Source organism: Hypomesus nipponensis, chromosome 21 (assembly GCF_054491055.1).
Source record: "Hypomesus nipponensis isolate SF chromosome 21, ASM5449105v1, whole genome shotgun sequence".
In the NCBI taxonomy this organism is placed as follows: Eukaryota; Metazoa; Chordata; class Actinopteri; order Osmeriformes; family Osmeridae; genus Hypomesus; species Hypomesus nipponensis.
This window is the reverse complement of record NC_140381.1, coordinates 157,501-185,154: the sequence shown is the minus strand read 5'-3', so window position 1 is coordinate 185,154 and position 27,654 is coordinate 157,501. Positions and strand designations below refer to the sequence as shown.

Sequence of the window (27,654 nt, the reverse complement as noted above, 5' to 3'; positions counted from 1 at the left end):
AGCCAGTGAGTCGGGCTAATAGTTCCTGTTGTTATGTATTGTGTTGTTACGTCCCTGTTGTTATGTATTGTGTTGTTACGTCCCTGTTGTTATGTATTGTGTTGTTACGTCCCTGTTGTTATGTATTGTGTTGTTACGTCCCTGTTGTTATGTATTGTGTTGTTACGTCCCTGTTGTTATGTATTGTGTTGTTACGTCCCTGTTGTTATGTATTGTGTTGTTACGTTCCTGTTGTTATGTATTGTGTTGTTACGTCCCTGTTGTTATGTATTGTGTTGTTACGTCCCTGTTGTTATGTATTGTGTTGTTACGTCCCTGTTGTTATGTATTGTGTTGTTACGTCCCTGTTGTTATGTATTGTGTTGTTACATCCCTGTTGTTATGTATTGTGTTGTTACGTCCCTGTTGTTATGTATTGTGTTGTTACATCCCTGTTGTTATGTATTGTGTTGTTACGTCCCTGTTGTTATGTATTGTGTTGTTACGTCCCTGTTGTTATGTATTGTGTTGTTACGTCCCTGTTGTTATGTATTGTGTTGTTACATCCCTGTTGTTATGTATTGTGTTGTTACGTTCCTGTTGTTATGTATTGTGTTGTTACGTCCCTGTTGTTATGTATTGTGTTGTTACATCCCTGTTGTTATGTATTGTGTTGTTACGTCCCTGTTGTTATGTATTGTGTTGTTACATCCCTGTTGTTATGTATTGTGTTGTTACGTCCCTGTTGTTATGTATTGTGTTGTTACGTCCCTGTTGTTATGTATTGTGTTGTTACATCCCTGTTGTTATGTATTGTGTTGTTATGTGATGTGTTGTTGTGTGTAATGTGGTTATGAATCTGTGAAATGTTGATGCAATATATTATTTTATAATGTATCTGCTGCTTGATGTGTGACTCACACTGTGCAGTACATTTTATTTCACTTTTTTGAAAAGCCTAACCAGGGACTGTTGCAAATTAGCCTATCGGCTAAAAGCCTTTTCTGCAACACATCTACAACATATTGTTATTTATCTATGTAATAATGTGCGCTGCATTGTCCCTGACAAATAAACAAATAAATACATAAAAATAGTATATAGTGTGCAGTGTGTAGTGTAATATATAGTGTGCAGTGTGTAGTGTAGTAGTGTTGTATATAGACTCAGGCAAAGTATGCATAGAGGAAGATGTTGATGCAGATGAGGAGGAGGGCGTTGGCACAGCAGAACCTGGACCAGAACACACTCTCCCTCACACTAGGAACTCTGGGAGATGGAGTTTCTTCCTCCTGGCTGGACACACACAGACCCCCCGCCCGGCCACAAGTCACCCTGCGAACCGCTTCCGAACCTGACACACACACACACACCATATATATAACATAAGGAGAGGGGGAGATGACAGGAGGACAGGAGGAGTGAGAAAGAAGAGGAGAGGAGAGGAGGGAAGAGGAGAGGAGAGAGAGGAGAGAGGGGAGAGAGGGAAGGGAAGAGGAGAGGAGGGGGGGAAAGGGGAGACGGGAGGGGAGGGGAGGGGAGGGGAGGAGAGAGGGGAGAGGAGGGGAGAGGAGGTGAGGTGAGGGGAGAGAGGGGAGAGAGGGAAGGGGAGAGAGGGAAGGGGAGAGAGGGGAGAGGAGGGGAGAGGAGGGGAGGGGAGAGGAGGGGAGGGGAGAGAGGGGAGGGGAGTCTCACCTTGGGTGGGGTGCTGGCTGACAGAGGACATCTTCTGCAGGGGGATCTCTCTCTCCACCTCCTCAGAGATTGTCCACCAGGTTAGGTTACGCAACTGACACACACACACATACACAGGGGTGTTGAGGTGTGTGTATTGAGGTGTGTGTATTCAGTGTGTGCGCGTTCAGTGTGTGTTCAGTGTGTGTGTGTGTTCAGTGTGTTGAGGTGTGTGTGTGTGTTCAGTGTGTGAGTGTTCGTGTGTATTCAGTGTGTTGAAGTGTGTGCGCGTTCAGTGTGTTGAGGTGTGTGTGTGTTCAGAGTGTTGAGGTGTGTGTGTGTTGAGATGTGTGAGTGTATACCTGCTCCTCCGTGGGAGGGGGGGTGAGCAGGGACACAGGTATCACCACGGCGACGGTGAGTCCACAGAGCAGAATGGCAAAGTGCAGATAATGGACGCTGCGCAACACGGAGGGGGCGGGGTCAGGCACGCCGCAGCGCGGGGGCGGGAATGCAAACTCCAGCACCATCCGACACACCCCCACCCCCAGCCCCACCATCAGGCCCCAGAATGCCCCCTACACACACACACACACACCAGCATCAGACCCCAGAAAGCCCTTTGCAACCACAGGGACACACATGAATGTGTGTGGGCTTGTCAGTGTGTGTGTGAAGGTGTGTGCTTGCTTGAGGTGTCATTCAAACAATGACACCTGTTCTCTTACCCAGGGTTTCTCTCCCTCTGCCTTTCTCTCTCATCTTCTCTCTCATCTTCTCTCTGACTCTCTCATCTCTTTCTCATTTTCTCTCTAATCTTTTCTCTCATCTTCTCTCTGCCTCTCTCTCATCTCTCTCTCATATTCTCTCTGCCTTTCTCTCTACCTCTCTCTCTCTCATTTTTTCTCTAACTCTCTCTCTGTCATCTTCTCTCTACCACTCTTTCTCTGCCATCTTCTCTCTCTCTCTCTCTCTCTCTCTCTCTCTCTCATCTCTCTCTCATATTCTCTCTGCCTTTCTCTCTCATTTTCTCTCTAACTCTCTCTATCTCTGATCTTCTCTCTCTCTGTCATCTTCTCTCTCTTCTTTTCTCTACCTATCTCTCTGTACTCTTCTTTCTACCTCTCTTTCTCTGCCATCTTCTCTCTTCCTCTCTCTCTATCTCATCTTCTCTCTCCCTCTCTCTCCCCTCCAGTCATTCTGCCAGTCTGTGTGTGTGAGTCAGCATATAATAGAGATATATGTGACACACACTCACTCTCACACACACACTCACATCCTCACACCCTCTCTCACACACACACACTCTCAAACACACACTCACATCCTCACACCCTCTCTCACACACACACACTCTCAAACACACACTCACATCCTCACACCCTCTCTCACACACACACACTCTCAAACACACTATCATTGTCGACTACAGCTTCCCAGTCAAAAAAATCAAGCCATAAATTATTAAACCACTTATTCAACATGACTCACACACATACAGACACAGCTTGATGCACACACACACACATACCTGAACCCAGAACTAGTATAGAGAACAGACATTTCAAGTGGGTGTGTGTGTGTGTGACCTGTTCGTTGGTCCTCCTCCAGAACACAGCCAGGGTGAAGATGGCAGTGACGGGCGGAGCCAGGTAGCTGGTCACTGATTGGATGTAGACGTATAGCTGTCCGCTATTGGCTGACTGGAGGATGGGGATCCATACCACACTGATGACCACCAGGATCACTGTGACGATCCTGATCACAACACGACCACAGCATCAACACAGCACAACCACAACACACCCACAACCATGACCCCACCACCCTGACCCCTACCTGCCCACCACCCTGACCCCTGACCCCTACCTGCCCACCACCCTGACCCCTGACCCCTACCTTCCCACCACCCTGACCCCTGACCCCTACCTGCCCACCACCCTGACCCCTGACCCATACCTGCCCACCACCCTGACCCCTGACCCCTACCTTCCCACCACCCTGACCCCTGACCCCTACCTGCCCACCACCCTGACCCCTACCTTCCCACCACCCTGACCCCTGACCCCTACCTGCCCACCACCCTGACCCCTGACCCCTACCTGCCCACCAGTAGTAGCTCCCTCTCCGAGGCTAGGGGTCGGTACTTCTTCCAGATGTCCATGGTGAACAGGGTGCTGCTACTGTTGAAAATGGAGGTCAGCGATGACATCAGCGCCGCCATCATCACCGCGATCATCAGGCCTCGCAGCCCTGCACACACACACACACACATGCAATGCACACACACACACACATGCAAGGCACACACACACATGCAAGGCACACACACACACATGCAAGGCACACACACACACACATGCAAGGCACACACACACACACATGCAAGGCACACACACATACACACTTGCATATTAATACTGCTGTAGAGCTGTACAGAGGGCTGTAGAATCAGTTGTGTATATGCTACAGGAGGGGTTGAAGGTCAGGGTCTTACCACTGGGCATGAGCTCGATGACTAGCTTGGGGAAGGCAATGTTGGAGCAGCCAACCTCCGCTCCACACACACGCACACACTCCTCTGGGTCCACGCAGCCTACAGAGTCTACACACACACACACACACAGTGTTAAACATGGAGCATGTCATGTCATTCAGCAGTGAATCCCATGTGCTTTCCTCTCATGTTCATCCAGCAGAGGTATGAGACTGGGTGGGTTCATCAGCCCGCCATGCAATGGTTACATCCACACTGGAAACACACCTGTTCTCTCTGGCTGTTTAGACGTGTGTTTACATGAGACCATGTGTTTGTGTCATTTGTACATTTCTGTACCGTTTACTTAGAGTGAAACACTTAGGTCAATTGTAGGTTGTTTTAAACTATGCCATTTAAATAAAGTACTGAAATACTGTAAGAATTAACACTTGAATTTCCTTTGAAATTCCTACATTTAATCAGTTTTAATGTGTGTGTAGGGGGGGGGGGGGGGGGGGGTCTTGTGCTGGTGTTGTATGTGTGTGTACGCATTCGAGGGCGGAGTCTGTTTTCTAATTTCCTGACCAGTGACCAGCGGACACTCCACCCTCGAGCCCCCGGTACTTTCTCTTCCTGAGTTCACGACTCGAACTTCAGCTCTGGGGCGACATTTTGCTACAGTAACCACCGTCGGCACCTCCTTGGAATACAGCTGGATGATATCGCGTTCACGATTAACGACGTTGACTGATCGAAACTATATTAAAAAAACGTTTGATTCTATCATTCTTATAGAGGCATCTTGCTTATGTCTTTCGAGTAACAGAGAGAGTTTCGCGGAAACGCGAGTCAAATGACTGGACTGAACTAGTTTTAGAAATCGTTAATGCAATTTGTGAACTTGCTAGTCGCGTCAGAAACGGGTTTTGGTGCTTCTCCCTGTAACGATTTTGTTCCTCTTTTGTGACTGACACATTCTCCCTCCCCTCTCTTTCCCCGCGGACACAGACACTACGCTTTTGTGCCCCGGAGCTAAAGCTAAACGGGCCAGGAAACGGTCATGTGATAGGTGTGGCAGAGGGTGGGAAAGTTGTCTCCTGCCTCACCTGTGTGTGTGTGTGTGTGTGTGTGTGTGTGTGTGTGTGTGTAATATGAGAAATGGGTTGCGCCCAGAGTTGAATGACACACACAGCGCCGCATCAGTCATTAAACGCTGATTATTCGATGAGAGCGCAGGACGGATTTGTTCATTCAGACACAAGTTGTTTTTTTTTAGTATTCTTGGAGACAAAATGACCGTAGAACTTTTTATTATTGATTAGTTTGTTTGGGAGATTATATCGGTTAGTCGTGTCTCGCGATCATGGCTCTGTCTCAGCTCCAGTGTTTGGACGAAAACCACGTCAACTGGCGCGTGAGCGAGAGCAAACCGGAGTTCTTCTACAGCGAGGACCAGCGGCTAGCGCTCGAGGAACTCATTTCCCGGGGACGCGAGGCCTTTACCGAATACCTCAGTAAACACGGCATCCGCGAGTTCCTCTCTGAACCGGAGGTGGAGAGGCTCGCGCGCACAGCAGAGGCCTACCAGCCCGGTAGTGACAATCAGAGGGCTGAAACGGGAGCAGGACCGGGAGATGACGGGGGCGATGGCGCTGTCTCATTACAATACTGGCCCGACCGTTCGGAGAATTCTATACCGGACCTGGACTTGGGTTGGCCCGACGCGGTCTCGTACCGGGGAGTGACGCGGGTCCATGTGCACACGCAGCCGCCCATGGAAGGAAACATTCACATCAAAGAGGTGGTGCGCAAAGCTATTGCGCAGGCTCAGAAGGTAACTGACGTTGTCTCCTGTTGTGACCGTCTGAGTCAGCATGATTCAGTTGTCTGTTTGTCTGTCTGTCTTCCTGTCGGTCATTCTCCCCTTCTCCCACTCCATCTGTCTCCTCTCTCTCTCTCTCTCTCTCTCTCTCTCTCTCCCCCCCCTCTCTCTCTCTCTTTCTCCCTCCCTCCCTCCTCTGTCTTTGTCTCCACCTCTCCCTCTCCCCCTCTCTCCCCATCTCCCTCTCTTTGTCTCTCTCCCTCCCTCCCCCTCTCTCTCACTCTCCCCTCTCTCTCTCTCTCTCTCTCTCTCTCTCTCTCTCTCTCTCTCTCTCTCTCTCTCTCTCTCACTCTCTCTCTCTCCCCCCTCTCTCTCTCTTTCTCTCCCTCCATCCCTCCCTCCCTCCTCTGTCTTTGTCTCCCCCTCTCTCCCTCTCTCTCCCTATCTCCCTCTCTCTGTCTCTCTCCCTCCCCCTCTCTCTCACTCTCCCCCTCTCTCTCCCTATCTCTCTCTCTCCCCCTCTCTCTCTCTCCCTCTGTCACCCCCCCTCTCTCTCTCCCTCTGTCTCCCCCTCTCTATCCCTCCCCCTCTCTCCCTCTCTGTCTCTCCTTGTGTCTCTTTCTTTCCCTCTCTCATAAAACACGCCTGGGCGTGGAAAACCCCAATCAACATGTGACACAACAAACACACACATACACACACCACACACACACACCACAGTAAGAAAGGAAGAGCCAGAGCTTAAGCAGTTTGCTGTTTGAGATGTGGTTCCTGGTGGATCTGTTTTATCATATCCAGTTCCATGGTGCTCTGTGTGTGTGTGTGTGTACTTGCAGGTCATAGCGGTGGTGATGGATGTGTTTACAGATGTGGACATCTTCAGAGACCTGCTGGATGCGTGCTACAAGCGCAGGGTGGCAGTCTACATCATCCTGGACTCTGCTGCTGTACCCTGCTTCCTGCTCATGTGTGACCGGGCTGGCATGCACACAGGACACCTGAAGGTACATTCCCCATACACACACACACGTTACACAAACACACATACAGCCTGGAAGGAACATTCAGCACATTCCATTCAGGACTGCAGCCAATTAGACACAGCAACATGTATGCTCTCACACTCACACATGCACTAACACACTCACACGCACACACTATCTCTCCCTCCTCCTTTCCAAAGTTCTATTGCATCCTAGGAGATTTGCCTCCACTCAGAGTTACCCAGCATGCAGTGGGCCACCTGGCCACGCCTGTATCAAAGGCACCGAAACAAGAACTGGAGGGTGCTTCTTACACACACACACGCACGCACACACACACACACACACTCACACAAGTACGTCCACACACACCTATAGAGCATGTGGTTGAAAAATTCTCTTCTGGGAAATTGCTCCCTCTCTCTGTCTTTGACTGTCCTTATCTTTCACTATCCCTTTCTCTGTCTCTGTCTGTCTCTCGCCTCCCATTGGTCGCTCACTCTTTACTTCTCCCTCTGTCGATATCCAGCTATTTCTTGAATCCACTCTGTCTCCCTCTCTCTTTACATTTCTCAGAATCAGAATCAGGATTATTAGCCATGTATGTTACACAAACACGGAATTTACTGTGGCAGGAAGGTCCAAACAATAAACATATGCAGATCTTAAATTATGTAAAAAGTACAATAGTTTAATTCTAAAAACGAAACAATTTAAAAATAAAACAAATAAAAAATAAAATATGTATAAGAATATGAATGTCTCCTTCTTTCCATCTCTCCCTTTCTCTTTACTTCTCTCCCTCCCCTCTCCTTTCCTTTCTCCCTCCCGTCCTCCTCTCCCTCCCCCCTCCTCCCCCAGAACCTGCGTGTGCGCTGCAATGGAGGGGTGGATTTCTACTCTCGCTCTGCCCAGAAGGTCTGCGGCTCTCTCAGTCAGAGGTTCCTGTTCCTGGATGGAGACAAGGCCATCTCTGGCTCCTACAGGTGTGTGTGTGTGTGTGTGTCTGTGTGTGTGTGTGTGTGTGTCTGTGTGTGTGTGTGTGAAGACAAAGCCATTAGGACTCTAGCCGGGGCTTTAGCTCCTACAGCTGAGACAAGGCCATCTCTAGCTCCTACAGCTACGACAAGGCCATCTCTAGCTCCTACGTCTGTATGTTTGGAAATCAGACTCTAGTGAGTACTTGTCTCTGACCATCCATCAGGTAAAGGTCCTGTATCTAACCGGCCAATCAGGTAAAGGCTGTGTATCTAACCAGCCAATGCTATCCCCAGCTTCACGTGGTCTTCGTCCCGGTTGGATCGCCAGCTCATCACGGCGATGAGCGGCCAGGCGGTGGAGGCGTTCGACAAGCTGTTCCGTGATCTCTACCTGACCTCCAGGAGCGTATCTCTTTCCAAGGTGCAGCTGGGGGAGAAGCCTGCCCCTGAGCCTGCCCTCTCTTACCCCGCCCCTCCCCCACCCTCGGCAACCGTGGCCAGGAAACTCATCAACCCCAAGTACGCCTTGGTTACAGCCCACGCCAACGCTAGCCCCGCCTCCTCTGGCAACCTCAGCAGCAACAAGAACTCCACCCCCCAGAATGCAGTGGGGCTCCTGGTCAAGGGGCGTGTCCGGGAGCCTGTGGAGGCCCCGCCCCTCCATCCCGGCTTGGCCAATCTGGAGAAGGCGTACCTGGTGGCGTACCTGCCCACCTGGCCGGAGCCCGACCCCGCTGGGGATGTGATCGGGTTCATAAATGTGCGTGGGGGATCACGGCCCTTCCAGGCTCACCTGCAGAGATCCCAGCAGTTTGAGACGAGTCAAGCCGTGCGCTTCAGTTCCCCCTTCACCCCCCCCGCCCCCCCAGAGCTGCCTGATGTAGCCCTGCCCCGCACACACACTGCTGATACACACACCTCTCCAGACACACACACTGCTGATACACACACCTCTCCAGACACACACACTGCTGATACACACACCTCTCCAGACACACACACTGCTGATACACACACCTCTCCAGACACACACACTGCTGATACACACACCTCTCCAGACACACACACTACAGATACACACACCTCTCCAGACACACACACTGCTGATACACACACCTCTCCAGACACACACACTACAGATACACACACCTCTCCAGACACACACACTACAGATACACACACCTCTCCAGACACACACACTGCTGATACACACACCTCTCCAGACACACACACTACAGATACACACACCTCTCCAGACACACACACTACAGATACACACACCTCTCCAGACACACACACTACAGATACACCTACACAAACAGAGTCTGACACACACACTGCCAGCCCACAAGCCCCTCCCATCCCCAAACCACGCACAATGCAGTTGCTCATAAGCCCTGCCGCCTCCCTGCTGCGTGGCCAACCCCAAGTCGCTGTGGTACCTAGGACCGACAGCCAATCAGGATCACAGCCTGCCTCAGTCAGCCAATTACCAGCCCAGAAGCTCCCTGATAGACATGGTGGACTCCATGACAGTGATGATACCAGCAGCACCAGGGTCCTGTGTGATAGAGATGGTGGGCTCCATGACAGTGATGATACCAGCAGCACCAGGGTCCTGTGTGATAGACATGGTGGGCTCGATGACAGTGATGATACCAGCAGCACCAGGGTCCTGTGTGACCAGACCGTCACCAGTGCCTCCACCGTCTCCACAGCGTCAGACGAGTACTATGAGTGCAACGAATCAGAGCCCAGCGAGGAGGCCTCTCACAGGGTCACTACGGGGTCGGGGCGGGACCGGCTGGGTCATCGCCACGGAGACGGGGTCAACATGATGGCACGCTTCTCCCAGAGCATGCTGGACCTGCGTCCTCAGAGACAATCGGACAACAGTGCAACAGTCCTCCACCAATCACAACAGAGGATCAGCCAGACTGGCCCACTGCAGTACAGGCACATAGGACAGGTGAGGGACACACACACACGTATAAAGATGCACACTCATACACACTAATCCACACACACACAGACAGGGTTCCTAGCGGTGTGAAAGAGGCCATAGGGGTTGGGTGTGTCTTGGCTGCCAGGGCATGCCACTGTTTACACTAGCCAGCCCTGCCCTGTGTGTGTGTGTGTGTGTCTACATGTGGATGTGTGTGGTGTTGATGTGTGTGTGTGAAGTTGATTTGTGTTTGAGTACGAGTGTGTGTGTGTGTGTGTGTGAAGAAAAGTATGAAACACAGAGACTGTTCGAGCACTAGTTTATAAAATACACCAGTACTGCAACAGGAAATGACATGTTCACCAGTACTACAACAGGAAATTACACGTTGACTGGGACAGAAGTTTGAGTCAAAGATAAGAACTTCAAACCCCTGGTCGCAGTGTAGTCAGAGCAGGGTAAACACTATAATTATGCACCGAAATTTCAGCGGAAAGAGATAAAAAGCAGAAAATATGAGCCGAAAATATACACCGCCAGTAAGTGCTGATATTTCACTTGTGTTGGACTTATCACAGCATGTGTGTATATCATTATCACAGCACCAAAGTAAAGTTAGTTTCAGTTTGGATATTTGCCAGATATTCACCAGTGTGTGTACCTGGGTGTGTGTGTGTACCTGGGTGTGTGTACCTGTGTGTGAGTGTGTACCTGGATGTGAGTGTGTACCTGGATGTGTGTGTGTACCTGGGTGTGTGTGTGTACCTGGGTGTGTGTGTGTACCTGGATGTGTGTGTGTACCTGTGTGTGTACCTGAGTGTGTGTGTGTGTACCTGTATGTGAGTGTGTACCTGGATGTGTGTGTGTACCTGGGTGTGTGTGTGTACCTGGGTGTGTGTGTGTACCTGGATGTGTGTGTGTACCTGTGTGTGTACCTGGATGTGAGTGTGTACCTGGATGTGAGTGTGTACCTGGATGTGTGTGTGTACCTGTGTGTGTACCTGGGTGTGTGTGTGTACCTGGGTGTGTGTGTGTACCTGGGTGTGTGTGTGTACCTGGATGTGAGTGTGTACCTGGATGTGAGTGTGTACCTGGACGTGTGTGTGTACCTGGGTGTGTGTGTGTACCTGGGTGTGTGTGTGTACCTGGGTGTGAGTGTGTACCTGGGTGTGAGTGTGTACCTGGGTAGAGAGCCCGGCTCACCATGCCTGGGAGGATGATGAGGATGAAGGGCAGCATCTTCAGGTAGGAGGCCAGGATGGAGGCTCCTTTCACATGGCTCAGGTTCTTAGCAGACAGGGACCTCTGGACTATCACCTGCACACACACACCATGCACACACATACTAAGACATTAGTGTGTATGTGTAACCCTAACAGTGTGTGTGTGTGTGTGTAGTTGTTCCAGAGCTCCAGGTCTCCAGGAAGGGACGGCCGGTCGAGGGGCGGAGCCAAGGTGGTCATTGCCAAACCAGGAAGCTTTCACCGCCCCCTCAGAGCAGCGGGCCCTGTGATTGGTGGACACCGCTACTGGCAGGGACAATCCCTGCAGACGGACCATGGACGGTTGCCCCTGGATACGAGCGGTAGCCGGTCGCCAGGCCGACACTGCCCCGCCTCTAAGAGGAGTCTCTCCTCTGGCCACACATCCCCAGCACGCCCAGCCAATCAGACGGCCCTGCAGGGCTGGTCCTTTTCTAAACTGACCAATCTGAAGCACCTGAGGGGGCGGGACCAGGGCGGGGCCTCAATGAAGAAGGCGTCACGAGGCAACAAGGAGGCCAGCTAGCGTTGGCTGGAAGGTTGCTGAGCAACAGTGTTGTGGTGTTAAATCTGAATGTGATTTTGTTGGGGTGTTGCTATGGCATCAATATGGCGTTGATAAGACGTTATTGGTGAATTTGTATAATAATAAGGTGTTCATCTAGCAAATGCTTTTAGCAAAAGCATTGCACAGGGGGGATTTGAACCTACAACCTCTAGATTTGAAGTCCAATGCTCTACCCTCTGAACTCTCATGTCTTTGGTGTCAGTTTGAGTTTTCCTGCTGATGGATGTCCCCCCCAGGCTACTGCACTGGCCGCTGACAATGATTGGCTCCTGGTAATATGGGGGTGGGACTTACATGTTGATCTGACAAAAGGTTGCTGAATAAAATTACTTTTATTGTACACCCATCTGGTGTGTGTGTTAGTGTGTGTACGTGTGAATGAGTACCTAGTCAGGTGTGAATGAGTACCTGGTCAGGTGTGAATGAGTACCTGGTCAGGTGTGAGTGAGTACCTGGTCAGGTGTGAGTGAGTACCTGGTCAGGTGTGAGTGAGTACCTGGTCAGGTGTGAGTGAGTACCTGGTCAGGTGTGAGTGAGTACCTGGTCAGGTGTGAGTGAGTACCTGGTCAGGTGTGAATGAGTACCTGGTCAGGTGTGAGTGAGTACCTGGTCAGGTGTGAGTGAGTACCTGGTCAGGTGTGAGTGAGTACCTGGTCAGGTGTGAGTGAGTACCTGGTCAGGTGTGAGTGAGTACCTGGTCAGGTGTGAGTGAGTACCTGGTCGGTGCACCAGTACCAGGTGGCCAGGATGGTGAGCCCCAGGGTCATGCCGGGCCAGGGAAGGTCTCCGCTGGAAGCGTCCCTGAACAGGTGCATGGCGTCAGCCCGGGGAAGGTGGCAGCTACTGTTGGGGATGACCTTGGAGGGCACGGCCGCAGCATACACACGCTCCAGGTTACCATAGCCACCGATCTTGTTAAAGGCTGCAAATACACACACACACAGACACACACATCATTGGGGTGTGTGTATACATGTGTGTGTGTCTGTGTATATGTGTGTGTGTGTGTACCTGTGATGGTGAGGATGATTGCTCCTATGATCATAATAAAGGTTTGCAGAGTGTCTGTATAGATGACTGCTGCCAGCCCACCTGGAGAAGAGGGGGAGGGGGCAAGTTAGTTTGATGAACATAAAAATACTTCACTTTTTGTTTGTGAAAATCTGTGTTTATTTCCGCAGAATTCCTCTCATTGTCCCGCCCGGCACCTGATTGGTTCTAAAGACCAGCCAGATGACTGTAGAATGTCATTAGGGTTAGTGAATGTCATCAGGGTTAGGGTTAGAGAATGTCATCAGGGTTAAGGTTAGTGAATGTCATTAGGGTTAGGGTTAGGGTTAGTGAATGTCATTAGTGCTCCCATGTGGGGGAGCAGGACACACCCACTTCAGGATCCATTTAAGGAGCGAGACAAATGATGACATCATTATTATAATCATCCATAACCTATTATAACATTATTATAATAATTATGTACTAGACCGTTAGACCTCAAAGTGTGTGAGTATGTGTACCTGCGATGGTGTACAGAGCGTGTGTGTGAGTGTGTGTACCTTCGATGGTGTAGAGAGCGTGTGTGTGAGTGTGTGTACCTGCGATGGTGTACAGAGCGGTCACCAGCAGCATGAGGACAGTAGACAGGTAGAGGTTCCACCCCAGACACACCTGGACGAACAGAGCTCCCGAGTATAGGTCTGTCTGGAGACACATAAAGGATGAGAGTGTGTGTGTGTGTGTGTGTGTGTGTGTGAGAGTGTGAGTGTGTGTGTGTGTGTGTGTGTGTGAGAGTGTGAGAGTATGTGTGTGTGTGTGTGTGTGAGAGAGTGAGTGTGTGTGTGTGTGTGTGTGTGTGTGAGAGAGAGTGAGTGTGTGTGTGAGAGTGTGAGTGTGTGTGTGTGAGAGTGTGAGTGTGTGTGTGTGTGTGTGTGTGTGAGAGAGTGAGTGTGTGTGTGTGTGTGTGTGAGAGAGAGTGAGTGTGTGTGTGTGTGAGAGTGTGAGAGTGAGTGTGTGTGTTTGTGTGTGAGAGTGTGAGAGAGAGTGAGTGTGTGTGTGTGTGAGAGTGTGTTCTTACAGAGATCTTGGTGAAGACAGACAGCATCAGAGAGAGGACAGACAAGTAGGTACGGATCCTCTCTCCTCCAAATCGGCGGCCGAGATACTCAGGCATGGTCACAATCTAACACACACACACAAACAGCCAGGGTGTGACTCCTTACAGGGTTAACTCTAACCCTAACCCTAACCCTAATAATGTGACCCAATCTTACACACACACACACACACACACACACAGCCAGGGTGTGACTCCCTACAGTGGAATTTTCAGGGCGAGGTTTCTGGAAGGTGATTCCAGCTTCACCTGATGAACAAGCTTTGACAGGATAGACGGTCCTGCAGGAGGGGTGTGGTGTGTGTGTGAGTATGTGTTTGTGTGTGTATTCACGGGTGTGTGGTTCTGTGTGTGTGTGTGTGTGTGTGTCTAGACAGATAGACACTTTATTAATCCCTGAGGAGGATTAAGACATCACATGGAAAAACGATGACAAGACTAGTAAATAACATCAGGTACGGAACAAATATGGAACCTGAAATACAAATCATACAAAGTATATGCTATACATATATATACACACAGCATTATAAGTACTCAGTAATTTGAAGATTGCCGGTTCGATTCTCGGCTGTGCAATTAATGACCATTGTGTCCTTGGGCAAGGCACTTCACCCTACTTGCCTCAGGGGGAATGCGAGCGTCTGCTAAATGACTAAATGTAAGGACTGCTACTGTAAACATATAATGTTCTATAAACATTAATATAAATATATATATATTCTGTCCTAGAAGAATCACTACTATGGATGATTCCTGTCAACCCTACTCACCCCTGATGACACATAGACAGGGACAAAGACCCAAGCCAGAGCCAGCAACACATAGGTAGCCTGGGAGAGGGAGGAAGAGAAAGAGGGGTAGTAGGAGGACAGGAAGAGAGTAGTGGAGGAGGTGAGAGGAGGAGGTGAGACAGGAAAGGAGAAGGGGAGAGGAGGAGAAGAGAGGGGAGGGGAGGAGGTGAGAGGAGGAGAAGAGAGGGGAGGGGAGGGGAGGAGGGGAGAGGAGGAGAAGAGAGGGGAGGGGAGGAGAAGAGAAGGGAGGGGAGGAGGTGAGAGGAGGAGAAGAGAGGGGAGGGGAGGAATAAAAAAACAGATCAGCAAGGAGTTTGTCAGGTACTCTGGTACTATTCTGGTACCTAGTTACAACTCAGGTACTCTGTCTCCACCTAGCACTTTGCTGCTGTCATTACACACCTGATCTGACTTTTTCATGTGTGTGTGTGTACCTACGTTCCACTCGAAGCCGGCCACAGCAATGCCCCCAGCAGCTCCAGTCCCTGCCAGCCCGATAAAAAGACCGGACCCCTCAGAGCTGGCAAACAGAGACGCCCCGATCTACACACACACATGTACACACACACATATACACACACACATATACACACGTATACACACGTGCATACAGAGAGGATGTGATTCACTAACCACTGGTGACATTAGCTGTAATAACCCCTGTGTAGTTAACCCCTGTATATATGGGTTAGGGTTAACCCCTGTATATATGGGTTAGGGTTAACCCCTGTATATATGGGTTAGGGTTAACCCCTATGGGTCAGGGTTAATCCCTGCATGTATAGGCTAGGGTTAACCCTAGCCTATACGGGAGTCAGATGGCTGAGTGGTGAGGGAGTCGGGCTTGTAATCAGAAGGTTGCCGGATCGATTCCCCGCCATGCCAAATGTTGTGTCCTTGGGCAAGGCACTTCACCCTGCTTTCCTCGGGGGAATGTCCTTGTACTTACTGTAAGTCACTCTGGATAAGAGCGTCTGCTAAATGTAAGGGTTAATCCCTGCATGTATGGGTTAGGGTTAAAATCCCCCCAAATCTTTTTTCGAAATCGTTTTGAAAATTGATTTAAATTAAGTGAGTAGCATTTGTATAAACACACACAGATATGAACACACACACACAGACAGACACCAGCACAGTCTTACCAGTATGAACACACACACACAGACAGACACCAGCACAGTCTTACCGGCCACCAGGCCATGTCTCGTCCCGCCAGGAAGTATCCACTCAGAGTGTTTCTGCTCACCCTGCAGGAGGACTACACACACACAGAGCAGGGTTACACACACACACAGAGCAGGGTTACACACACACACAGAGCAGGGTTACACACATACACACACAGAGCAGGGTTACACACACACACAGAGCAGGGTTACACACACACACACACACACAAAGCAGGGTTACACACACACACAGAGCAGGGTTACACACACACACAGAGCAGGGTTACACACATACACACACAGAGCAGGGTTACACACACACACAGAGCAGGGTTACACACATACACACACAGAGCAGGGTTACACACACACACAGAGCAGGGTTACACACATACACACACAGAGCAGGGTTAAACACATACACACACAGAGCAGGGTTAAACACACACACAGAGCAGGGTTACACACACACACACACACACACACAAAGCAGGGTTAAACACACACACAGAGCAGGGTTACACACACACACACACACACAAAGCAGGGTTACACACACACACAAAGCAGGGTTACACACACACACAGAGCAGGGTTACACACACACACAGAGCAGGGTTACACACACACACAGAGCAGGGTTACACACACACACACACACACAAAGCAGGGTTACACACACACACAGAGCAGGGTTACACACACACACAGAGCAGGGTTACACACACACACAGAGCAGGGTTACACACACACACAGAGCAGGGTTACACACACACACACACACACAGAGCAGGGTTACACACACACACAGAGCAGGGTTACACACACACATACACACACAGAGCAGGGTTACACACACACACAGAGCAGGGTTACACACACACACAGAGCAGGGTTACACACACACATACACACACAGAGCAGGGTTACACACACACACAGAGCAGGGTTACACACACACACAGAGCAGGGTTACACACACACATACACACACAGAGCAGGGTTACACACACACATACACACACAGAGCAGGGTTACACACACACACAGAGCAGGGTTACACACACACACAGAGCAGGGTTACACACACACACAGAGCAGGGTTACACACACACATACACACACAGAGCAGGGTTACACACACACACAGAGCAGGGTTACACACACACATACACACACAGAGCAGGGTTACACACACACACAGAGCAGGGTTACACACACACACAGAGCAGGGTTACACACAGAGCAGGGTTACACACACACACACACAGAGCAGGGTTACACACACACACACACACACACACACACACACAGAGCAGGGTTACACTCACACACACAGAGCAGGGTTACACACACACACAGAGCAGGGTTACACACACACACACACACACAGAGCAGGGTTACACACACACACACAGAGCAGGGTTACACACACACACACACACACACACACACACACAGAGCAGGGTTACACACACACACACACACAGAGCAGGGTTACACACACACACACAGAGCAGGGTTACACACACACACACACACACACACACACACACAGAGCAGGGTTACACTCACACACACAGAGCAGGGTTACACACACACACAGAGCAGGGTTACACACACACACACACACAGAGCAGGGTTACACACACACACAGAGCAGGGTTACACACACACACAGAGCAGGGTTACACACACACACAGAGCAGGGTTACACACACACAAACACACACACAGAGCAGGGTTACACACACACACACACACACACACAGAGCAGGGTTACACACACACACACACAGAGCAGGGTTACACACACACACACAGAGCAGGGTTACATGCACACACAAAGCAGGGTTACACACACACACACACAGAGCAGGGTTACACACACACACAGAGCAGGGTTACACACACACACAGAGCAGGGTTACACACACACAGGGAGCAGAGTTACCCAGATGCCAACAGCCAGGTTGAGCAGGAAGTAGGCAGCAATGACGATGATGTCAGACACGCTGAAGGACTGGGAGAGAGCGAAGAACTGGGTGGTGGAGTTGGACATGCTGACACACGCCCACACACACTAACACCCTCTGACCCACACACACTAACACACTAACACACACACACACTCTGACACACACATGCACTTAAACACACTCTGACTCACACACGCACAGGATCCAAACACAATCTTAAACAGTATTTAACACACTCTTGCAAAGTTAAACGCTGTGCACACAAACTTTTAAACACAGAACATACACTCAAACACAGATTGCTATTAATCTCGGTTTCTTACACTACCAACAATAACTAGCAATATACACTGACTTCCAATCTGACACACTGTAACTAGCAACATACACTGACTTCCAATCTGACACACTGTAACTTGCAACATACACTGACTAGCAATCTGACACACTCTAACTAGCAACATACACTAACTAGCAATCTGACACACTCTAACTAGCAACATACACTAACTAGCAATCTGACACACTCTAACTAGCAACATACACTAACTAGCAATCTGACACACTCTAACTAGCAACATACACTAACTAGCAATCTGACACACTGTAACTTGCAACATACACTAACTAGCGGTCTCAACGCCCGATGCCAAAATGCTCTAAGACTGAACACTCACTGAAACACACAAAATAAACCTACCGCATGGCACATTTAATGGACACCGCAACACACACACACATTACTTATTACACTGCACTGACAAACATGTTAATAGACACCATCAAACTCCATCAGATTATGAACACACACAATCCCCACCTACCACACACTACATGCGCAAATTGTCCACACACCAAAAGCTTGAATCTTCCCCCCACACACACACACAGTACCACCAACCAGGTCAAAGCCCTCTCTGACTGAGATCCACACCTGGGAGAGAGACAGAGGCAGTTCTGAGTGTGTGTGTTTGTGTGTGAGTGTGTTTGTGTGTGACTGGGGGCTGTTCTGAGTGTGTGTGTTTGTGTGTGAGTGTGTTTGTGTGTGACTGGGGGCAGTTCTGAGTGGGTATATTGATGATTAAACACATCAGTTTAATGTGGCGCCTGTGTTTGAGAGAGGGTGTGTGTGTGTGTGAGTGAAAGAGTGTGTGTTTAAGAGAGAGAAGCAGTGCTGACACAGACACATACAGCTAATGGAGCGTAACTGAGAGTATGTGTGTGGTGTGAGTGTGAGTGTGTTCATGTAAGCACAGTGAACCTTAGCCCATCACATAATGCCCTGAGAACAACACACACCATATACACACATACCATATACACACATACCATATACACACATACCATAGACACACACACCATAGACACACACACCATATACACACATACCATATACACACATACCATATACACACACACCATAGACACACATACCATATACACACATACCATAGACACACATACCATATACACACATACCATAGACACACACACCATATACACACATACCATAGACACACACATACCATATACACACACACCATAGACACACACACCATATACACACATACCATAGACACACACACCATATACACACATACCATAGACACACACATACCATATACACACACACCATATACACACATACCATAGACACACACACCATATACACACACACCATATACACACATACCATAGACACACACACCATATACACACATACCATAGACACACACATACCATATACACACACACCATATACACACATACCATAGACACACACACCATATACACACATACCATAGACACACACATACCATAGACACACACACCATATACACACACATACCATAGACACACACACCATATACACACATACCATAGACACACACATACCATAGACACACACACCATATACACACACATACCATAGACACACACACCATATACACACACATACCATAGACACACACACCATACACAAGGGAAAATTATTCTCTTCTACTAAAGACAGAAGTAATCAGAGTCCAAATCCAACTTCACAAGAAAGTCACACACTCCCTCGAAAGGGAACACACACACACACACACCCTCGACAGGGAACACATACACAAACAGATGTGGAAGGAATAACATTGGTGTGCTCATGTCTGTATAACATTGGTGTGCTCATGTCTGTATAACATTGGTGTGTTCATGTCTGTATAACATTGGGGTGCTCATGTCTCTGTAACATTGGTGTGCTCATGTCTCTGTAACATTGGTGTGCTCATGTCTCTGTAACATTGGTGTGCTCATGTCTGTATAACATTGGTGTGCTCATGTCTGTATAACATTGGTGTGCTCATGTCTGTATAACATTGGTGTGCTCATGTCTGTATAACATTGGTGTGCTCATGTCTCTAGAGAGTGAATTGATCCGCTGTAGTCGTGACCCCTGACTGATTGTATTGCTGTCTCGTGTCGCAACTCCAGAACCTAGACTGAAGTTGCACCATTAGTGGAGACCATTTGTTCTTCCACATCACACACACTCACACACACTCACACACACAGCCCAGTGGGTCTTGTCTGTTTATTGAGTGAAACAGATGGTGCCTGTGTCTGGCGTCAAACACACTCAACCATCAGATACACACACACACTCAACCATCAGATACACACACACACTCAACCATCAGATACACACACACACTCAACCATCAGATACACACACACTCAACCATCAGATACACGCTCACACTCAACCATCAGATACACACACCATCAGACACACACACACTCAACCATCAGATACACACACACACTCAACCATCAGATACACACACACTCAACCATCAGATACACACACACACTCAACCATCAGACACACACACACACACCATCAGACACACACACACTCAACCATCAGATACACACACACTCAACCATCAGATACACACACACACTCAACCATCAGATACACACACACACTCAACCATCAGACACACACACACACACCATCAGACACACACACACTCAACCATCAGATACACACACACTCAACCATCAGATACACGCTCACACTCAACCATCAGATACACACACCATCAGACACACACACACTCAACCATCAGATACACGCACACACTCAACCATCAGATACACACACACTCAACCATCAGATACACACACACACTCAACCATCAGACACACACACACACACCATCAGACACACACACACTCAACCATCAGATACACACACACTCAACCATCAGATACACACACACACTCAACCATCAGATACACACACACACTCAACCATCAGACACACACACACACACCATCAGACACACACACACTCAAACATCAGATACACACACACTCAACCATCAGATACACGCTCACACTCAACCATCAGATACACACACCATCAGACACACACACACTCAACCATCAGATACACACACCATCAGACACACACACACTCAACCATCAGATACACACACCATCAGACACACACACACTCAACCATCAGACACACACACACTCAACCATCAGACACACACACCATCAGATACACACACACTCAACCATCAGATACACGCTCACACTCAACCATCAGATACACACACACACTCAACCATCAGATACACACACACACTCAACCATCAGATACACGCTCACACTCAACCATCAGATACACACACACACTCAACCATCAGATACACACACACACTCAACCATCAGATACACGCTCACACTCAACCATCAGACACACACACACACCATCAGACACACACACACTCAACCATCAGATACACACACCATCAGACACACACACACTCAACCATCAGATACACACACACTCAACCATCAGACACACACACACACACCATCAGACACACACACACTCAACCATCAGACACACACACACTCAACCATCAGACACACACACCATCAGATACACACACACTCAACCATCAGATACACGCTCACACTCAACCATCAGATACACACACACACACACCATCAGACACACACACACTCAACCATCAGATACACACACCATCAGACACACACACACTCAACCATCAGATACACACACCATCAGACACACACACACTCAACCATCAGACACACACACACTCAACCATCAGACACACACACCATCAGACACACACACACTCAACCATCAGACACACACACACTCAACCATCAGACACACACACCATCAGACACACACACACACCATCAGACACACACACACACCATCAGACACATTACTCAGGTAGAATGACAAAACAAACACCTCAACCCCCTCTAAGTCACACACACAAACAAACGGTAAATACTGCAACAACAATGTAATGTGTGTGCACGTGTGGGGGATGTGTGTGTACCTGAGGGGGATGTGTGTGTACCTGAGGGGGATGTGTGTGTGTACCTGAGGGGGATGTGTGTGTGTACCTGAGGGGGATGTGTGTGTACCTGAGGGGGATGTGTGTGTACCTGGGGAGGATGTGTGTGTACCTGAGGGGGATGTGTGTGTGTACCTGAGCAGGCCAGCAAGTGTGGGCTCCTCTCCTCCAGTGAGCACTGGCGTCCTGGCAGCAGGAAGGAGATCACGCCTGTAACACGCTGTAGAGGAGCAGTACATCAGCACACACAGCTCCATAACACTGCTGTTGTCCTGCCTGGACACACACATCTGTTAACTCACCTGGAAACACACACACAGCTCCATCACACTGCTGGTCACTTGCCTGGACCCACACGTACACAAACATCTGTTAACTCACCTGGAAACACACATGTACACATGAGGTGATGGGCAGTGGTCAGAATGACCATGCAGTAACAAGTACTTTATACAACTAAACTTTGTAAGACATGAAAGGACTCAATAACCATTCAGTTAAAACTGAAATCCTCTCAGACAACATACTAAAATGCTTTTATTTAAAAAAATATCCATAGTAATTGTGCTTTTCTCTGGTCTCTGTGCCCCGTTATCTCTTAAAGGGGAAGAGACACATTTTAACTGTGTACATGAGCACATTTTACTAGTATAAGTGAGCACATTTTGTTAGTATAAGAAACATTTTTGATCGTTTTTTTAAGAGAGCTTTATAGTTATGTAGGTGAGCGTATAATGTTTCAATTAGATAATGTTTGTACTTTTTATTTGTGTGAATGTTTCAGTTATGTAGGCCTATGTAAAAGCCTTTCACTCGTAAGTGTATGTGGTTTTCAGTATCCCTTACCAGTATAGCCCTACCCAAAGCAAAATGACAGGTGGCCGAGAATATTTATGGTTTACTTAAAATGGTAATGGTCAATAGGACCAGCAAGAATCCTGCCTTGTGTATATGAAGGTGGCAGCGGACCGTTAGCTTGAGCTCGTTACAATAATCAACAATTTGTCACCTGCTCTCAAAACCGTCTCGAGGGCATAACATGACATCGCTGCCGCTGCTGAGACCGTGTTGACACAGGCGGTAAAACTTCAATTATTTCTCGCCGTCCTCTCTCTATGGTCAGACTGAAACATAGTTTACTGTAAGTGTCTGCATTAATTTTGACAAACTCTTTTACAAAATGATTTTTTCATCTTTAGATCCTGGTAGTTTCGGTCTGCTATCCTGAACTTGTGCGTGGACGCCATCTGCTGGTGAAATTTCCAGCCAACTGCCGTTTCATAAACTCTAGCTCAATCCTAAGGATTTTTATGATGTAAACAGCGAAACTGACCACAGGTTTTTCTGTGAAACATTTACTCGTTTTCTCTCTAAGTGGCCGCGAGGAAATTAGTACAGGAGGCAAGGAATATGGTAAGGTATATGACCTTTATTTTACCAGGTAAAATCAATTGAGTACCAATTCTCATTTACAATGATGACCTGTCCAAGAGGCACGTCTGTTGTTTGAAGTATGTTTTGTCAGCCAAAGCAGGCGACGGAAGCACGCGTAAAATAAATTTACTAATCCGACCAATCAAGAGAGAGAGGGAGCCGAACTCCTCTGACCCGGAAATTCTTTATTACAACAAACATTTTACCGCGAATTCGTTCTACGTGGACAGAGCGACCGAGAAGTGTGTATGCAGTCCGGTGACCTATTCACCAACACCGAATCAACACCAACCGTTCATCATTTGATGGTCCGTTAAGGCCTTTCGTTCCCTCCGTGGTCATGGACGAGTATGACGAGATGTACGGCATAGAAGACGACTATGAGAATCAGTTTGCGGATGAGCTGGATGCTATGGCGGAGCTGGAATGTAAGTAGTTAAAAGTGCTGTTGTACAGCGATCTCGTACAACTCTTATAGCCCTTCCAGCCAACGGCGCGAACAGTCCGCCGGTGTTCTGCCTTATTCTGTACCTCTAACCTTAACCGAGGATGTGAGTTAGCGCAGTAGCTGATGGACATGCGCACATCGAGTTACCAACAACGATCAGGGGTAGCTGTATTTGACACTGTAGCACCCAACTCTTATAGAACTCGCCTGTGGATAATGTGTTCAGTTAGCAGACTCTTATAACACAGGTGGATTTGAACCTGCGATCTTATGATCTTTAGTCAATATCTTTAATCTGAACTATATTGTGTGTCTGTCCAGCTTCCTCTAATAACAAGCCAGAGCTCCGTCAACCTCATCAGTCCTTTGAGGATGCCATTGCTGCGGGAGACGAAACCCACAAGAACCAATCACGTGCGGTGTCAGCGGTGGACAACCAATCCGAGGTCCGGACAATGTCATGTGTGGCTCCAAAAGCCAAGCGCCTAAAGCAGGATGTTGCCAAGAAACTGCAGTTTGAAATGTTGCAGAGTGATGAGATCACACCACCGTCCTCCCCAGAACAGTACCATCCAAGCCAAAGCAGGTAGGGGCGGGGCCATGCACCAGCCTGGAACAGGGACACAATAGTGTTTATGTTCTCTCAGGATGGCTAACTGTGTGTGTGTCAGGTCTATAGTCCTGGACATCAGTGGTTTTGGGGCGCTCCAAGACTCTCCAGGGAGGGTTGCCGTGGCCGCAGGGCGTGTTGCCGTGGCAGCAGGGCGGGTGCTGCGGCGGCCTCCAGTGGAGGGAGACTACGTCAGTGTGACGGACACGGCAGGAAACAGAGTCTACCTCCGACAGGAAGTACACCTGGGGACAAAGGTCAGCCTCTCTCTCTGTGAACATGCTAATCTCTAGCTTTCTGTTCACTGATGCTCATTGTGTGTGTATCTGTGTGAGTGTGTGTTTGTCCGTCCAGGTAATGGACCCAAGAGCTGGGCGAGCTACCCATAATGCACTGGGGCTGCTGGCTGTTCCTATCGAGGTCCTGAGACAACAGGTGGCGGAGAGGGTGAGCCAGTCACCTGCCCTCTAACTAACTCTCACTCAATTATGTGTGGGGGAGGGACTAGCAGAGGTCTGTGGCCAATCAGGGCTGTGTTTGGTATTCTGCAGCGTCATCGCCAGATGGTGGAGGAATCTGAACATCTCTCAGAGCTGCTGAACAGGTTCACACACACTCATACACACACACCCTATACCACACACTCACACATGCATACACACACCATACGCACACTCACACACATGAAGAGTCAGTGTCCTGCTGTGTGTCAGAGGTGTGCAGGAGGAGCTGGAAGGGAACCAGCGGGAGGAGGAGGAGGAGGAGGAGGAGGAGGGCCGGGTGTCTCTTCTCTGGGTCGACCGCTTCTCTCCTCGCCAATACACGGACCTGCTCAGTGATGATGTGAGTGGTAGCTGGACACACACACCATAGACACACCACACTCATAACCATGCGCACACACACAGACACACCATACACACACACCACACTCATAACCATGCGCACACACAGACACACCATACACACACCACACTCATAACCATGCACACACACAGACACACCATACACACACCACACTCATAACCATGCACACACACAGACACACCATACACACACACCACACCAGGGCTTGAGATTGCGACCATTTTGGTTGCATATGCTCCCGAAATGTATGCAAATAATTTGTTATGGTGCCACCTGTTTTAATTTCTTTACAAAACCCTCACTAAGCCTACTGCACAGTATGTGCTTGCTGTCAGCTGACACAGGTCTTACGTTCTATCAAATGTTACATAACCAGTTAAACTTAATCTTAAAGTTCTTAACTTGAATGCAGTTTTTTGATCAAATTTGCCATCAATCACTCCATGTCACTGCGCTCTGTTGTCACATGACAGGGAGCTGAAAAGACACCATAAACATTTTGGTGGGTTCTCCTACAGTTTTGCTGGTGCTCCGACCTTTCTTAAGTTTGTGTGTGTGTGTGTGTAGTTCACTAACCGCTGCTTGCTGAAGTGGTTGAAGCTGTGGGACACAGTTGTCTTTGGGAGGGAGAGGAAGCTCCGCCCCCCTGCCCCAGAGAGGCTTGTCCCCAACCACAACACAGCCAATCAGAACGCAAATCGCTTCAAGACCAAGAGTCAAGTTACCGAGGAGATTCTGGAGGCTGAGTTGGACCAATACCAACGCCCCAAATACAAGGTACACACAAGGGCTTCAACAAACGATTATTCTGATAGTCCACTAATCTAACGATTATTGGAACGATTAATTGACTAATTATCGAGACAGTCATTCACCATTTAATTAACTGTATAAACAAGTAACTGATTGACTGATGCAGCATTCTGCCCAATAACTCCTTTTGTGTGTCATATGAAAATGGAACAAAATAATAAAGAATAATAATATGGAACAAATATTCCCAACATTTCCTCATACCTTGCTTGTGTTAAGATGATCAACAGTCCCGACTCCTATCGCTTTCATATGCAAAGAAAATGGATCACTTTACTATGTACATTTACGTTTAGTCATTTAGCAGTAAGTACAGGGACATTCCCCCTGAGGCAAGTAGGGTAAAGTGCCATGCCCAAGGACACAACATCATTTGGCATGGCGGGGAATCGATCCGGCGACCTTCTGATTACTAGCCTGACTCCCTCTCCGCTCAGCCATCTGACTCCCTGACTTTGTTCATTTAAATTGAAATTATTGTTATTGTATTAGTGTTATTATTCATTATTGTAGTGTTAAAACCTTCAAAAGTTATAGAAAACCGATTTTATCTATCCAGAGCGACTTGAAGTAAGTACAGTGATTGACTAAGTGACATAAGCCTGGCTTAAGCCTGGCTTATTCGATAGACCCTCTTTATGGAACAGGCCCCAGGTGTGTATCAAGTGTATATATTCACGCGTGTTTGTCTCCTATCCTGCAGGTGGCGCTGCTGTCTGGGCCCCCAGGCCTGGGCAAGACCACCCTGGCTCACATCATCGCTAGGCATGCTGGATACAACGTGGTGGAGATCAACGCCAGGTCAGACTGTCTCCATGGTTACCCCTCACCCCAGCCGGTTGCTGCACAGACCTGTGTCCCTTCCCAGTCGGTCTCCATGGTGATCCCTGTGTTATTGTTTCTGTAGCGACGACCGAAGCGCGGAGCTGTTTCAGAAGCGCATCGACACGGCAACACAGATGCAGTCCGTACTGGGAGCCAATCAGAAGCCCAACTGCCTGATCATCGACGAGATAGACGGGGCGCCCGCGGTGAGGACACGCCCACTGTCACCAGCACACCATCTGATTGGTTGTTGGATTAACCTCTGTTTTTCATTAGCTATTTGGCTTCCTAATTGTTGAGTCACACTTGTGTTTATGTTTATTAGCTGAAACACTTGATTGATGGAATGAGTCATTTGTGATTACGAGTCATTAGAGGTGTAACAATATATCGTGGCACAATATAGCGCTGCAAACCTTTTACAATATTTAACGTAGAGTTATGGCAATATCTTTACTATATAAAGTCCATGTATCCTATTGGATAAGCTACCAGTACAAAACCTACTCTGCA

The 27,654-nt window shown here is 48.6% G+C and overlaps 3 protein-coding genes across 4 annotated transcripts in view; 2 read left to right on the top strand and 1 right to left on the bottom strand.

The window, feature by feature from the left end:
* Positions 1-665: 665 nt before the first annotated feature.
* On the bottom strand, positions 666-17,827 carry slc5a10 (solute carrier family 5 member 10). Of its 2 annotated transcripts, none has more exons than XM_084685018.1 (15): positions 17,720-17,827; positions 15,783-15,854; positions 15,035-15,139; positions 14,576-14,635; positions 13,764-13,868; positions 13,285-13,390; positions 12,704-12,784; positions 12,409-12,614; positions 11,044-11,179; positions 4,151-4,258; positions 3,756-3,906; positions 3,243-3,411; positions 2,016-2,231; positions 1,675-1,768; positions 666-1,333 (listed from the first exon to the last, which is right to left on the bottom strand). In XM_084685018.1, exons 1-15 carry the CDS (start codon positions 17,825-17,827, stop codon positions 1,146-1,148), a joined length of 1,905 nt encoding a protein of 634 aa, XP_084541144.1. In that variant the 3' UTR covers positions 666-1,145. The 2 variants fall into 2 exon arrangements, with proteins under 2 accessions (XP_084541144.1, XP_084541145.1); XM_084685019.1 differs by having other exon boundaries at positions 666-1,324.
* sack1gb (scaffolding CK1 anchoring protein Gb) lies at positions 4,746-12,038 on the top strand. Its single transcript, XM_084685017.1, has 5 exons — positions 4,746-5,966; positions 6,791-6,958; positions 7,799-7,923; positions 8,212-9,886; positions 11,261-12,038. Exons 1-5 carry the CDS (start codon positions 5,496-5,498, stop codon positions 11,648-11,650), a joined length of 2,829 nt encoding a protein of 942 aa, XP_084541143.1. The 5' UTR covers positions 4,746-5,495; the 3' UTR covers positions 11,651-12,038.
* Positions 17,828-23,699: 5,872 nt separating the features above from the next.
* The window catches only part of chtf18 (CTF18, chromosome transmission fidelity factor 18 homolog (S. cerevisiae)), a 14,449-nt gene continuing 10,494 nt past the window's right edge, over positions 23,700-27,654 (top strand). The window contains exons 1-9 of the mRNA XM_084685105.1: positions 23,700-24,006; positions 24,348-24,612; positions 24,698-24,893; positions 24,991-25,083; positions 25,188-25,240; positions 25,350-25,479; positions 26,071-26,280; positions 27,020-27,117; positions 27,224-27,347. Coding sequence (XP_084541231.1) covers positions 23,919-24,006; positions 24,348-24,612; positions 24,698-24,893; positions 24,991-25,083; positions 25,188-25,240; positions 25,350-25,479; positions 26,071-26,280; positions 27,020-27,117; positions 27,224-27,347 — 1,257 coding nt within the window. The 5' untranslated portion in view covers positions 23,700-23,918. The remainder of the gene's footprint in view (positions 24,007-24,347; positions 24,613-24,697; positions 24,894-24,990; positions 25,084-25,187; positions 25,241-25,349; positions 25,480-26,070; positions 26,281-27,019; positions 27,118-27,223; positions 27,348-27,654) is intronic.

Excerpts from the sequence above, each read along its gene's own strand:
- sack1gb (XM_084685017.1), top strand. The coding sequence starts at position 5,496 with ATGGCTCTGTCTCAGCTCCAGTGTTTGGACGAAAACCACGTCAACTGG. Across the intron at positions 5,967-6,790 it reads CTATTGCGCAGGCTCAGAAG|GTCATAGCGGTGGTGATGGA; the intron begins GTAACTGACGTT and ends GTGTACTTGCAG. Across the intron at positions 7,924-8,211 it reads GCCATCTCTGGCTCCTACAG|CTTCACGTGGTCTTCGTCCC; the intron begins GTGTGTGTGTGT and ends TGCTATCCCCAG.
- slc5a10 (XM_084685018.1), bottom strand. The coding sequence starts at position 17,827 with ATGTCCAACTCCACCACCCAGTTCTTCGCTCTCTCCCAGTCCTTCAGC. Across the intron at positions 3,412-3,755 it reads GAGCTACTACTGGTGGGCAG|GATCGTCACAGTGATCCTGG; the intron begins GTAGGGGTCAGG and ends TGTTGTGATCAG. Across the intron at positions 1,334-1,674 it reads CAGCCAGCACCCCACCCAAG|GTTCGGAAGCGGTTCGCAGG; the intron begins GTGAGACTCCCC and ends TGTGTGTGTCAG.